Genomic DNA, 13938 nt, shown 5'->3' with positions numbered 1-13938 from the left:
TTAAGTTTTGGGCAGACCAATGAATAGAAACATGACTCGGGAAAAAAAATAATTAATAATGCAGCTTATCATATGTAAGGTGCAGTGCACTTGAAGTGATATGTCTTTCTCATGCACAACTAGTCCCCTTACCCAGACTCTTGAAGACTAGTAGGTTTTTTAGTAACTATAATACTGGGTTGTGACTCCTCAACCTTTCAAATCATAATTTCATAATTAATACCAACACATCTAAAACCCTTTTCGATCTAGGAGGATGACCCGTCATTTGACGTCATGCACGCCACGAAAGGATGACGACTCTACACGGGAAAATCTCTAGTTGGACTAAGCTTTATTGATTGTTTGTTTGTTATTTATTTGTTGGTCTAGGTGATTTAATTTTAGCATGCAATTGTTTTATATACTATTCATGTATAAGTACATTAAATATGAATTTATGCCTTCATACATTTTAATTTTGAGTGTATAAACCAAATACTCTTATTTTAAAGATGTGTATCACTTTTCTTTTTTAACACCAATCCACTTAGGGCTAAAATTTAAGTTCTTGATTCTCTCACTTTTTATAAATCATTTATATACAATTATTAATGAGGAAATTAAAGCTAAATTGAACCACTTAAACTTATGTGTTTGCATTTGTGAATCTATTTTTTGATAGAGTTATTATCTTGTAAATTAAAATGAAAGATATTATTGTGAAAACAAGCACTTGAGATTATGTAAAAAGCTCAGATTAAGCTTGAGAATGGAATCTAAAGGGTTTTAGTCTTGAGTCCAAAAAAAATATCTGAATTATAAGGGTTGTGATTTTGAGTATTTGAAAGGATTGTTATTCTAAAAAGGTGTAGTTTTACTCTTGAAAAAGATGAATAGAAATGCCCGAGCCTATAACATGGGAAATGGAATAAACAATTAAGTTGAACCATTATAAAAATCAAGGTGTTTAATCTCTCTTTCATATCGTCATTCATTCTTAGCTAGAAATTTGATTTGTGATTGAATTGTGTTGTTGGATGTTTGGAGTGTATATTAAAGTTCTAGATCTTTAGGAACAAATCTTTTCTTTTCTATGTTTGATTATTTTAAACTATAATTTGATTGCATTGTATTTTTTTGCAACTTATAATTGAGTGAATTTAGATTTGAAGATTATATTTATTGAAGATTGAAAAAAAAATTAAATTAGTCACCTGATTCATCCCTCTACTTCTAGGTTTTTAGGACTTTATTATTAAGGTAGAAATATGAATGGTAAGATGTTCTTGTTGTGTTAGTGTTTTTGAAAGGCAATGGTATATCTATGTTTTTTAGATATAAATAGACCTGAGAGTAGATTAAATCATGGAGAATGTAATGGTGTAAAACACTCGAGTTTGAGCAAGTTATGGCTAAACATTAGCAAAATATGGATTAGATTCCTTTGAATAATCAATCAATCTTTGTTCCTAATGAGAGAACTAACAAGTAATGATTAAGGTTAATTTTAAATCAATTCTACTAGTTATCTATGTTTTGTTTGAGTTGAAATGTTAGTATTGGAAGTGTTGGAGTCGAGTCCATTATACTGAGATGGTTAAAGTCAATTCCAACTGTCATTTCTGAATCATTTAAGACAAATGAAATATTAACTAACATATATCATTAACATCTCATTTGAAACTAAATCACATGCTGAATTGAATGCAATTCATAAACAATTTATAATTCAATTGATAACTTATTATGATTTTTCTATTTGAAATAAAATACTAAATCACATAATTGAATTCAACTATAATGTTTGAATACACGTGGAAATGAATTGAAATGACAATCTTGACTATTCTGTCATTAATTTATAAATCATTTTTGTTATAGAAATCATTTCTTTTTGTTTCAAGTACCCTTATATTTATTTAAATGACATAAAATATAGGTATTTTAAAGAAGATATAAATAGAACTATCTCATATTAATTATTTATTAAATATTTATTGAAAAGAAATTAAAAAAATATACATGTGTTAAATTTTTTTTTTGATCAAAATCTTTTCTAGACATATTATAAAAAACCTGTCATCCATGTATAATTGGCTGAACAAAGCAAAAAGAAAAAAAGAGAAAAAAAGGAAAGATTCGGGCAAAAACAGAAAAGAAATAAAAAAAAATAAAAGGAAACATTAATAACATACCTTATGAGGAATAAAAATATGTTGATGAGAATTGATGCGAAGTAGAGAAGAAAAAAAGGATATCGTGCTCCTAAAGGTTTTTGAAAGAAAAGAAAGAAGTGTATTAGAGACTAAGCAAAAATAATGTTTGTGTTAACATATAAATATTTTTAGAATATTGTTTTAAAAGTTAATTTCAAGAGAAATTACAATAATATAATAAATGAGAGAGTTTTCCTAATTTATTTTTGTATTTTTTTATAAATTAAATTCCATTTGAAATATTCATTTAAAAGAATTCTCAAACATAAAAAATAATTTAACCCTTTGAATTTACATGGTTCCAACAAGCTGTAAGTATATACAATAATACAAGACAATATTCTAAGTTGAACAACATTGATAAAAAGCCAAAAGATTTGAAACTCAATTGATAATGATGGAATATAATAGGGACTAACTAAATGATTTCTTTGAGGAGATGATATGCAACCTCTAAGAGTAGAGGGGCATAATGTAATTAATATATGCTGCGGGAACAAAGGAAAAGAAAAATGTAGGAAAGAGGAGAAAAAAGAAGAAGAAAAAGAAGAGAAGGTTTGGAAGTGAATGAAAAGGAAGAAGAAAATGTCAGTACTGAACATGGTAATGGATAGGTGGAGGCCTCAATTAGATGCGATCCTCTCCACCTTCGTGTCCATCTACCCTCACGAAACCTCACCTCTCCTTCACTCCTCTTCCTGCTTTTTCTTCGTAATGATAATAATTAAATCTTGTTCTTCTTTTGTTTTGTTCTTTAAATTAATATCAAGAATTCATAAATTAATTTTAGTGTTTCTCGTTGCAGATTTTGAGTGCATATTTTGTAGTGTTACCATTGCGGGATGAAGGTGCAATCTCTCTAGGTTTATCGAAGCTTCCAGCTCTCTTTATCGGATCCTTATTCCTCACCTTGATTGCTGCTCCTTTATCAACTCTCCTTTTCTCTTTCCCTAATTTCTCTAAATCCAAGGTTGGTTACCATTTTCCTTTTTTTTTTCATTATTATTGTGATTGTAATAATAAAATCACTGAAATGGGTTTTAATTTTCAATCATTAATTCTTGAGATTTCATGCCCACCACCACCACCAGGCTTTGTTTTTGATACACAGGTTTTTTAGTGTTTCTCTTGTTCTCTTCTTCTTTCTATGGCATTTCTCTTCCTCTGCTTCTGCTGAGTTTTCGCTCTTCAAGTCAAAGGTATTTTTTATTTTTATTTTTAATTACCAACAGTTTTTTTGTCTTAATTTCTGAGTAAATTGTCTTTTTTTTTTAATGATTAGGGTACTGTTGCTATATCAACTGAATTGAAAGAGGGTTTGAAGGTTGATGTTGACAGAACCAGTAGTACATATTCTGGAAGTTGGGATGATCATGGATGGTTTTATATTTCTGTCAGAATTGGATTGTTTCTCTGGGTATGATGAGTTTGAAAGCTTCTATTGGTTTTAGTTATTTCTTAAATTAAATGTTGACTGATTGCCTTGTGATTTGACTTTTTGAGTTTCTTCTATGGTCGGAATTTTTTTTCTTTTTTTTTGAAGGTTGCGCTGCTTAATCTTATTACCATATCATCGACTTGGGCTAGGGTTATTGATGTGATGGATAGTGAGGTTAGTATGCTGCAACGTGGAGACCTTAAAATCATCATGGTTTTATATTCTGCATTTGACATTTCGGTTGTATTCAGTCAGGTTCAAGATTGTTTGGGTTCATTGGTGCTGGTGCTACACTTGGTCAGCTATTTGGATCGTTGTTTGCTACATCAATGGCTTGGTTGGGTCCTTGTATGTATGCTTCGGAAAATGAGATTGCTACATCAATGGCTTGGTTAGTTTCTGTTTGTTTGAATTTGGTTTTAAATGATTGGTTGGTTCAATGCAATTGCAGTTTTACTTCTATTTGCTGCTTTGTTGATGGAACTAGCTGCACAGTCATCAAAAGGGATCAACAAGGATGTATCCCATCTTCCTCATGAATTATCTCCCATAAGGTCAGCCATTAGTAGTGATGACTTGTTACTGTCTGTTAGTAGTGATGACGTATTACTGTCTCTTAGTTCATGGATAATCAATGTCCTAGTTTTGTACAAACTGTTCTTTCAGAGTGAATGCAAATTCTTGTTGTTTGTATCTGATACATTTCTTTTACCCTTTTCTTTGCTATCACTTCTAGTCAAAACATTTGAACAGTCTGGATGATCCACTAGTACTTTTTTAGCTTCTTAGACCACATGCTACTCACCTGTCAAGAAAAAAAAATGTATTCATGTTGGTCATATTATTTTGCATCTCTGGAAGAGTGAAAGAGCTTTTCAGGTGCTTTCATGTAGCTTATTGGGATGCTTTTGCTTTTTAGAAAAGTTGATGCTGATCAGCATAGTGAGGCTGATGGACGATCATCACCAGCTTTCAAAGTCTCTTCTCCAAAGTCTCCTTCATCCAGGATGAGGCCTCAGCTTTGGGCCATCTTAGATGGGTTTCGGCTTGTATTATCTTCAACTTATTTGTTGAATGTGTCTCTATTCCTGTGGCTGAGTGCAGTTATTTCGTCATTCTTCTATTTTCAGGTAAAATGGAACTCTGCTCCTGTTCATGTACTCTGAATTTCTAAATCACCCTTTCCAAACCAGATTTTATGATTTGACTGAATAGGAAGTAAACTAATTTAGAGAACTATCTATAGTTTATCTTGCTTTTTGTTGATTTTGTTGTTATTAACCATGAGAAAAGCAAGAGGGAAGAGGAAGAGTGGATTGAAAGTAAAAAAGGGATCGGACCATGTTTTTTATACATGCACTCTGTTTCTCAGTTGGTCAGAGATAGCAAGACGCTTATCCTTATCTTATAACTCAGTGGATCTCACATTATCACTTTTTTTCGGCTTTTTATTTATTTATTTTGTAATCCTTATGGCTTAAAACTTAGCAACATAACTAAGCGTCGCTCTCTTCCACTCTTAACCCTTCCGATCTTGGGTATGACTGGGATTTTAATCTCAGGTTTACTGTATGACGTCATGCCAAGTGACTACCACTATGATAGCCGGAATATCTGCCAATTTTGCTGTCATATGCTGGCTAATTTGATTTTTTGATATCTGAAACTTATTTCTTAAACATTTATATACCCGCAAAGAATATGTACAAGTAACATGAACCAGAATAAGTAATTATTGGAGCTGGGATTCCACTACAAGTAAATTCAAATTTAGGGAGCTTAAACTGTTTAGGCTTGACTATTGATATAAAATGATTTGATTTGTTGCCATTGCTCTAGATATGATTTATCCTCATCTATATATGAATTATGCGTATTTCCTCTCACTAATGAATCCTTGTTTTCTTTTGTAGAAAGTAACAGTAATTGCCATGACTGTTTCAAGCTCTCTTGGAAGAAGAAAATTGTTTGCCCAGATAAATAGCTTCACTGCTGTTTTTATCCTTGCTGGACAACTTACTTTAACAGTAAGCTAATAACCAAATATATTTCTTCAATGTTTTGATGTTCTGACTGGTTGTAAAACCAAGAAAATAGATAATACTTACTGGAGTTTCAGTATTAAGGAAATCAGTTGCAGAATTATGATCAAATTTAACTGGCGTCTTGGTCTGATTAGTTGTTACTGAGTTTCCCCTGAAGCAATTTTAATCTTTGTATTCCCAAGCCTCAGAGAGGGTAATTTCTGAAAATAAAATAAAATAATCTCATGGTTTGTTTGGATGTGGTGGATATAAAGAATATGCATGGTACTTTTATGCAATTGAATCTGAAATTTGTCCACGTAAAAAATGTAAAGAAGGAAGCTTTGTAGAAGAATTCCTGTACCAAAATGTTTTTAGAAATGATATTCCTTTACACTAATTCAATCTTGAATCTGAAATTTGTCCACGTAAAAAATGTAAAGAAGGAAGCTTTGTAGAAGAATTCTGGTACCAAAATGTTTTTAGAAATGATATTCTTTTACACTAATTCAATCTTGAATCTTTAACAAATTGCATGATCTGTAGCAGAGAAATTCATTATGTCAGGTTCTGGTGGTTATTGCTGTCTGTTCATTGGGATCTGCAATTACTTTCCTTAATTCTGCTTGATAAATTTCTTCATGTAATATTTTCTGTGTTTGTGCATCTCTGGGGACAAAACTGCAGTGTTCATTGCATTTCACATTATTAGAGTTCCTGTTTATAATTTGTTGTGCTTTCGCTTATCAAATCAAACACAGGGACGCATCCTTACTTTAGCTGGGGTTACTGCAGCAATATGCTCTGCTCCGGTTGCTGCCTTCTCAAATTTGGTTGCTATTGCTGTTTGGCCAACTTGGGTAGCAGTTGCCATCTGTGAGACTGTACGGAAGGTTTGTCACCATTGGTCCCTTGCCTGCAGTGAAACAGCATTGTGGGTTGTATTTCTTTCTTTCTTCCTTTCCCGGTTATTCTATTTGAATATAATAATGCTTATGTATCCAATTATCTAGAGTATTATTTGGGTGAATGCACTTTCCTCATAAATTGTTGAGAACACTTGATATGGTTGAGGAAGTATGTCCCATTCATTTTGAGGCCTCACGGTTTGGTTTTACTCTTACTTGCAGGTGGTTACTTATGTAGTGACCAGGCCTGGAAGAGAACTTCTGTTTACTGTGGTCACTCAAGAAGAGAAATACAAAGCTAAGGTTAGTAGATGTTTCTGCACTAATAAGTTTTATGTATCCCTGATTGAATTGGGCTATTAATACCAGATTTTGTTAACAAGCAGTAATGTTGTTGCTTACATATTGATCTCCAATCTTTTCTCCCCTTTTGGCAGAAATTTCGTTTCATGTCTGATGTCATTTTTATGAAATCCCTTGAGACTCTTTTAGGCATGCATGAGTAGACTTACCTTTGCAATTGATGCAAATAACATGGATTTCACGCATTTCTTGTTTGATATTACCATTAGATTTTGAAGAATTACTTGCATATCTTCTACTGCATTATGTCAACCAGTGCTATGTCTTACCACAGGTTTGCATAGATGTCATTGTTCAACGGCTCGGAGATGCTACAGCTGCAGGAATGTACAAACTACTATTCAGCACTCTTCATGGGAGGACATCAACTGTGTCTCTTTATGCTCTGCCTGTACGTATATAATCATCAAATTTTATAGATTAATTATTATGGTGGTTATTGATCCAACCTTGTTAATTCCTGAGAACCTCAACGTAGTTCTGCACTACATCAAGTAATGCTCTGAAAATGCCATTTCATTTGTTATGATTATGTTTTTCAACCAAGAATAATGCAAGGTTTTGTTAATCGTCTTTGTGCTGCAGATCTGTTTACTTTGGATTTTTACAGCATTCCATTTAGGACAGCGGCAAGCTCAACTTGCAAAGCTCCAGGCCGTCTAAACTTTTTTTAGGTTTTTGAAGAATGATTTCATGTACAGTTATTGAACAAAGGAAACAAAGATAAATAATTCCTTTGTATCATTTCCTCTTTGGGGTTATAATTTTATAGGCTGATAGTTAATGGCTGGTAGAGCATGTCCCACCATGTCAAATGCATATACGATGATGTTTCCTTGTGCTAATACTGCTCCAACTTTACTCGGTTCAAGGCATGGTAACTCGACTTCTTTAGAACACAATTCACCAGCAAAACATTGCAATTTTACTAAACGCTAAGTTGAGTTGCAGTTGGTTGATCTGTGCAGATCACAGGCAATTGTATCAGTGGAAAAAAAGTACTGCTGTGTGGTGGTTACACAGTCGTGAATAAATTTGATTCTATCAACTTAGCTCAAGACACAAGATCGGACCTCTGAAATAGGATTTCAATCTTTGTAAGAGCTGTTGTGAACTTCACCTCTTATCATTTCCTCCCATCTAGCGCCAATTGGGGTGACCAAGAACCACATTATCTGTCATCATGGCGCAAAAAAATAAAATAAAAAAAGATTTCTACCCAACACCCCTGAGCCCAGGCCATATACAGAGATAGCCGTAGACATTGTTCAGGGCGGTTTTCTGGTTCGCTAGCTATCCACTGTAAAGCTCGAACATCGATTCTTTTTTATGAACAGTGACCAATACCTAAACAAGAGTGTGTCCCTACTCCCAGTTAACAATGAAGTAACATTGTCGGGGAGGGATACTGAAGATTGATGTTTGATAAATCCTCCAAGATTATTATTACACCTGCACTAATTCACGGAGTTTCCCAATATTAGGTACATAAGTACCATTATTGTACATTTGATACAGGTAAAGCTTCCATTACTGCTATTAAACTGTGCTAATCGGAGTTCCTCTGCCTCACTTTTTTTCATTTATTTTAACAAAGTGCACAGGTTCCAAGGTCATCTCTAGCCATGAGCTACCATTTGCCTGCCCTGCAAGTTCCCTCGTCCCATGAAACCAGCCCTTTGCGGTTGATTGATTTGAGTTTCTCCTCGTAGCTGCTTTATCAAATGAAATTATCCTGGGTTAACATGATTCAACCAGTCAGAATGTACATCAGCAAGGTTCGACTTTCATATGATAAACTAAGGGGGAGTATAATTATATAAATTATGCATGCTTTGTTTTGGCAATGGCTAGAAGGATAACTGAAATTAGTCCTACCATGCATGCAAATAACTGACTTTTGTGCAGGATGATAGTTCGCCCTTCAGACTTCGAGGGCACTAGAGGGTGTCAGGGCTAGATGAATCTGTGTCTCCTATTTATTTCATCAGGTTTGCTTGCGTTTCACACGTGGTCAATGCAGGTATTAGTAATTTCACCAGATTAAAATATAATTATTTTGTTTTCACATTTTTATGGTTATGCTGAATAGCGAGATGCGCTGCTAATCCATCTAGTAATGATCAGACAAAATAACCTCCAGGAGAGATCCCTTACTTTCTCAGATCACAGCCTCAGAATCTTGAACTAGAATGCTTTGCAATACAACAAAATGCTTACCTTAAATGCTTATGTTCCACGGAGGGAACGGACACGATCTTGAATCAAGTGCCTCTCCCAATCTGCTATATCTTCAAAAGCATATTCTGGTAGACTCTCAAAGGGCTCCTTCCATGGATCATTCTTGGCTAGATCATAAGTAGCTGCTTGTATCGATCTCTTACTGGGTCCACAAGGTCTCTTCGAAGTTAGTGTATCATAAGCTGTATTAAGCTGTCCCATACCAGTAGCAAAAATGACAATCAGAAAAGTATGTTCCAGTTTGCGAATCAATCAATCAAGAAATTGTATCAAAACAATCACTTTAGAAGTCCGATAATATCATGATATCCATACTAAATATAGCCCACAGTTTTGTAAGAAATCATATCAATATAAGTCTGAAATTTAAAATAATAATTTTTGACAAAAATAAATAGTAGAAGAGTTGAGAACTAACATTCATGCAACAAAACCAGAACATGTAAGCTATAGCAACAGCAGGGGCTCTTCCCAGTCCAGCTGTGCAATGTAGGTACACTCTGCCTTTTCCCTCAGAAGTAGCCCATTCCAACGATGAAACAGCTTTGGGTAATGCACTTCTCAAGGAATCTGGATCGAAATCTGTAGCCTGAAGAAAGAATTATATTTGCAAATTCATCCAGTTAGCACCAAGAAAACACTGGTAAAAAAATAAAACGCAGGCATGAACACATGAAAAATGGTTGAAACATATAATAACTCATTTTGGAAATTGGAGTCTTCTACATGTTTCAATTTACAATGAGTAGCACTTTCTTACAGGCCTTCTCATATGACGGATTCCAAGTTGTTGACATCTCTGTTTAATAGACTGCAAGTCAATACCCCAATACTCGATGTCCTTGTCCTGCTGCAAGTTTAGAATGTAGGCCACATTCTCCTCATGTCTTAGATGTTCTATATCTTCAGGTTTCTGAGGTTGGGATCCCACAATCACATTATCAGTTATCAATGTGTAGTTCATACCTGAATATAGCATGTCAGTTATCGACTGAATTAAGGAACACAACACACACGGTAAGAAAACTGGAATGCATTTAGCATAAAAAGTTGGGGTGCAGGGGAGCCAAAAGTGGAATGCTAATGGTGGAACCTATACTGCAAGATACATAACTTCTTTGCAATCGTTTAGATTTTAGACTTGTGTTGATGATAGTAGTAGCTCTATCAACAAAACCAAACCTCATTTACAAACTAGTTGATATGGGTGTCTACAGTTCACACTCACACGCATCTTTATCAATGATTTCTGTAGCCATTCAAAAGAATACTTGTACAGTGTGGCTTCAGACTTTTCTATTTCCAAGTTAGTCAAAGGGTTAACGCAATTTCAAAACTTGAACCCTTTTATTTTAATCCTTATACCTTTAGACCCATGCATGTCGGGCTGTAATAAATAAAACTGATACAAATTTTGTATCAAAAGTCTTCTTTTAAACAAATGGCTGGGTCGATCCCAACCCTTTTCCATAAGATCTAGAGATTCTAGACATATATAAAGTGCTTTCATTCAGCTGAAAGGTAATATAATAGCAATGATAAGTCATCTTTCTCAGAAGTGAAACAGATCAGGATTATTTTTTCTATTGGAAATTTGAAAGCTTTTCCCTAAAGTGTGTCTATACAACAATTGATTTGTGATTCTCAATAACTTGTATCCGAAATTAGAGGGTGACAGTGGAAGCATTACCGGGAACATGGTCAACTCCATTAAAAGATAGAGAGTAAAGAATTCATGGAAAAAGTAACAACCTTTTCTGTGTTAAGCTTCATACTTACGTATGAACTGACAACATAGAATTAAATAAATTAAGGATAGAAGGATGCCATCCAGATTCAGATGCTGCCTAAATTATATAGTCATTGACCATTTCAAAAAATTAAAAACCACAGAATGGGTTGTTATTGGATTACTTCAGAATTGAATTCAACAACACAACTTAAAGTATTTAGTATTATGGAAATTTCATTGTATGGCAAAAGCAAGAAGAACCCAGAAAAACATATCCGCCAACCTGCACATTCTCCTTACTTGCAATCCATCAGAGAAAAACAAACTGAAAGTATAAAAGGAACACAAAACACTGACACACAGAAACGGATGAACAAACACAGTACCAAAATCTTAGATGGAAATGAAAGATGAAGATCAAGAGCAAGAAATAATTAGGAAAATGGAGGTAAAAGGGAAACTAACTAACCAAGATCATGATGATACTCGTATGGGTTCCTCATCATCCTTTTCATGGCAATATTATACTCTTCCATCCTGTTTGTTGAGCTCAATGATAAGTTCTTTCCTGTGGGGTTGTCCTCAACTCCACTCAACTTACAATGGATTCCAGTTCTGCCCATTTGAAAGCAACTCTTAAAGACCATAAAATTGCATGTGGGTTTCTTTCTCATCAACAACAAAATTCTATTTTCAAGTGGGTATGTCGAAACTGTAGAGAGGGAAATGTTGCTGCTAATACCAACCATATTTTCTCTCCTGATGTTCTCCGAATAGGAATTCGTGGGCGTTAGATTTGCTACTATCAACTTAAGCCACTCGTGACTTCCTTCTGATGAACCTTTTAGGAGTAAAAAAGAGAGAGTTTTACGTCAATTTGGTACTCAGATTATTGTAAGATGTGCAATTGAATCCTCATGTGTGTGTTTTTCCTTACCTTTTTGCAATCAAGTTCGTGTATTTGTTTGCAATTAATTTTTACCCAGTAACTTATTTCAATTGTTTTATACTTTATCCAGCTAAATTTGCGTTAACTTGTATCTATTGAGTGATTGTTTGAAAGCATGACAATTGTTGTTTTTCTTGTCGGTTACAAATATTACTGTTTGGTTGTTGATGCAGACTCCTTTTAAAATACGTTTGTAACTTAAATTGATGCAGACTCCTTTTAAAATACGTTTGTAACTTAAATTGATGCAGACACCTTCCAGAATTTGATTTAAATGGATTGTAACTTGAGAACCTATCTTAAAGAATCAAAATTATACATTTTTGACACCTTCTAGAATTTGACTTAAATGGATTGTAACTTAACCCATCAAGAATTTCTCTTAAAAAATTAGAGTTATACATAATGATCATCATCACTTTACGTTTATAAAAATACAAACAAGTAATATTAAATCACAACAAAATTGATTAACTATAAAGAATTTGCAAGTTCAATAAAAAATTTAGTATAATAATCACTCAACCATACAAAAGATAACAAGAATGCTGATTTTTTTTCTTCTTAAAAATAAGTTTTTTTTTAAAAAACAAATCTCTATACAAAATAGTATTTATACTAAAAAAACTCTAAGTCTAATAGGATATCCCTAATAAAAATGGATAAACCTAATAAATAATAATAATTCAATGAACATAAATTTAAATAAAGGCTCTAATATCTTTAAAGGCCTAATAACAACTAGAAGATAAATAAAACAATAGTCTAATTAATTTAAATAAGACTAAAATCCTTTTTGTAATCTATTAGAAAAATCAAAGTCTAACTTCAAATACATGGTTTTCTCTCGTATTAATGAATTAAAAGGTTTTTCATACATCAATGGAAATTTATGGATGTTCATTTTCCATTGCAACTGGAATCACAATAAAATTTTTTTTATAGCTCTAGTTATGACCAAAACAATATTGAAAAGTCAAACTGATAGATTTGAATCTTTTTATAATATCTGAATGATCACTTACAAGCTTTTATTGAACATGAATTAAATTAACCAAGAAGGCCTAGATCAACATGAGGCAAGTGACGAGGTACTATGGTACTGGATTTTAATGCTTGAATATCTTCTGTTTTACTTATTGTTTTTAACGTGAGATTATGATTTACTTATTTTTACTTCAACGACAAACATAAGCGATAAAAAAGCAGACTGAGCTTAAGCTTGATGTGAAAGACCTGCTAGAGAGAATTTCAGGACATATCCAAGCCAAGGTATCAAACTCTAGCAAAGAGAAAAATGCTAATTATTGTTTGGGGATAAAGAACGTTGAATGCTTTTATTTAACATGTGCTTTGCTTTCAGGATGATGCTATGATTTAACGTGTGCTATGCTAAAATGTAAGGTATCTCCTCAACTAAAATTTTCCACATATTACTATCTAAGCTAAGCTATAATTTCAGCTGAAAGGGCCTCACATAAGGTTTTTGTCCTCTACTGTCAATAAACTAATGCATACAACTAACATGGTCGATAATAATAAAACACAGTCTAGTAGTAGATGGAGAATTTGCAAATAAGTAATTAAAACATTATTATTTAAGAATTATTTGGATATTTTGCTACTTAAATTAATTTGTAAGGGATTTTATACCTGCTTTCATTTGACCTAGTGTAGGATTTGGGGCATATTTTTTAGTCTTAATACTAGATGCTTGTCGAGTGAAATTTGATTTTTTTTGTAATTTTACTTGTTTGCTTACTCTTGTGGATATCAACTCTTCTACTTTCGTTGTAGATTCCTCATGGTATTTTGTTACATCACTTTTTATCACTACTGTAATATCAGATAGCAACCATGATTATCGATCTGAATGTTTTGTGCTCTAGCCTTTTCAATTGTTAAGACAACTTAATAGAAAGCTTCTCCATATGGTTTCACATTTTGACTTGAACACTATTGATTTTTCTTTTCCCATTTTTACTAGGTTCTTTGTCTGCTTGGCTTCTTGGATTAGTTCAGGTATTCCTCACTTGGCTTCTTGCATCATTCTTGTAACACAACTCGTGACATCACGCAGGTAAT

At 33.3% G+C, this 13938-nt stretch overlaps 2 protein-coding genes across 9 annotated transcripts; one reads left to right on the top strand and one right to left on the bottom strand.

The window, feature by feature from the left end:
• Nucleotides 1-2654: 2654 nt before the first annotated feature.
• LOC7469841 (uncharacterized) lies at nucleotides 2655-7794 on the top strand. 7 transcript variants are annotated; one of them, XM_052449384.1, is made up of 13 exons: nucleotides 2655-2801; nucleotides 3004-3168; nucleotides 3290-3397; nucleotides 3481-3615; nucleotides 3742-3810; nucleotides 3888-3984; nucleotides 4088-4190; nucleotides 4556-4766; nucleotides 5550-5663; nucleotides 6422-6598; nucleotides 6791-6871; nucleotides 7206-7322; nucleotides 7517-7794. In XM_052449384.1, exons 1-13 carry the CDS (start codon nucleotides 2766-2768, stop codon nucleotides 7592-7594), a joined length of 1491 nt encoding a protein of 496 aa, XP_052305344.1. In that variant the 5' UTR covers nucleotides 2655-2765; the 3' UTR covers nucleotides 7595-7794. The 7 variants fall into 7 exon arrangements, 4 of the variants coding, with proteins under 4 accessions (XP_052305344.1, XP_052305342.1, XP_052305343.1 ...); XM_052449382.1 differs by having other exon boundaries at nucleotides 2670-2909; XM_002325773.4 differs by having other exon boundaries at nucleotides 2671-2909; nucleotides 6422-6553.
• Nucleotides 7795-8352: 558 nt separating this feature from the next.
• LOC7453571 (phosphoglucan phosphatase LSF2, chloroplastic) lies at nucleotides 8353-11734 on the bottom strand. 2 transcript variants are annotated; one of them, XM_002325343.4, is made up of 5 exons: nucleotides 11374-11734; nucleotides 9933-10138; nucleotides 9591-9761; nucleotides 9152-9364; nucleotides 8353-8643 (listed from the first exon to the last, which is right to left on the bottom strand). In XM_002325343.4, exons 1-4 carry the CDS (start codon nucleotides 11651-11653, stop codon nucleotides 9161-9163), a joined length of 861 nt encoding a protein of 286 aa, XP_002325379.3. In that variant the 5' UTR covers nucleotides 11654-11734; the 3' UTR covers nucleotides 8353-8643; nucleotides 9152-9160. The 2 variants fall into 2 exon arrangements, with proteins under 2 accessions (XP_002325379.3, XP_024447006.1); XM_024591238.2 differs by having other exon boundaries at nucleotides 8353-8666; nucleotides 11374-11733.
• Nucleotides 11735-13938: the final 2204 nt, after the last annotated feature.

This window comes from Populus trichocarpa, chromosome 19 (genome assembly GCF_000002775.5).
Source record: "Populus trichocarpa isolate Nisqually-1 chromosome 19, P.trichocarpa_v4.1, whole genome shotgun sequence".
In the NCBI taxonomy this organism is placed as follows: Eukaryota; Viridiplantae; Streptophyta; class Magnoliopsida; order Malpighiales; family Salicaceae; genus Populus; species Populus trichocarpa.
The sequence above is the reverse complement of the archived record's forward strand: the minus strand, read 5'-3'. Positions and strand labels throughout refer to the sequence as shown.

Coding starts and splice junctions, on each gene's coding strand:
- LOC7453571 (XM_002325343.4), bottom strand. CDS start 11,653: ATGGTTGGTATTAGCAGCAACATTTCCCTCTCTACAGTTTCGACATAC. Junction 10,139..11,373: donor CGAGTATCATCATGATCTTG/GTTAGTTAGTTT, acceptor TGCTATATTCAG/GTATGAACTACACATTGATA. Junction 9,762..9,932: donor TCCGTCATATGAGAAGGCCT/GTAAGAAAGTGC, acceptor TTCTTTCTTCAG/GCTACAGATTTCGATCCAGA.
- LOC7469841 (XM_052449382.1), top strand. CDS start 2,766: ATGAAAAGGAAGAAGAAAATGTCAGTACTGAACATGGTAATGGATAGG. Junction 3,398..3,480: donor TTTCGCTCTTCAAGTCAAAG/GTATTTTTTATT, acceptor TTTAATGATTAG/GGTACTGTTGCTATATCAAC. Junction 3,616..3,741: donor GAATTGGATTGTTTCTCTGG/GTATGATGAGTT, acceptor TTTTTTTTGAAG/GTTGCGCTGCTTAATCTTAT.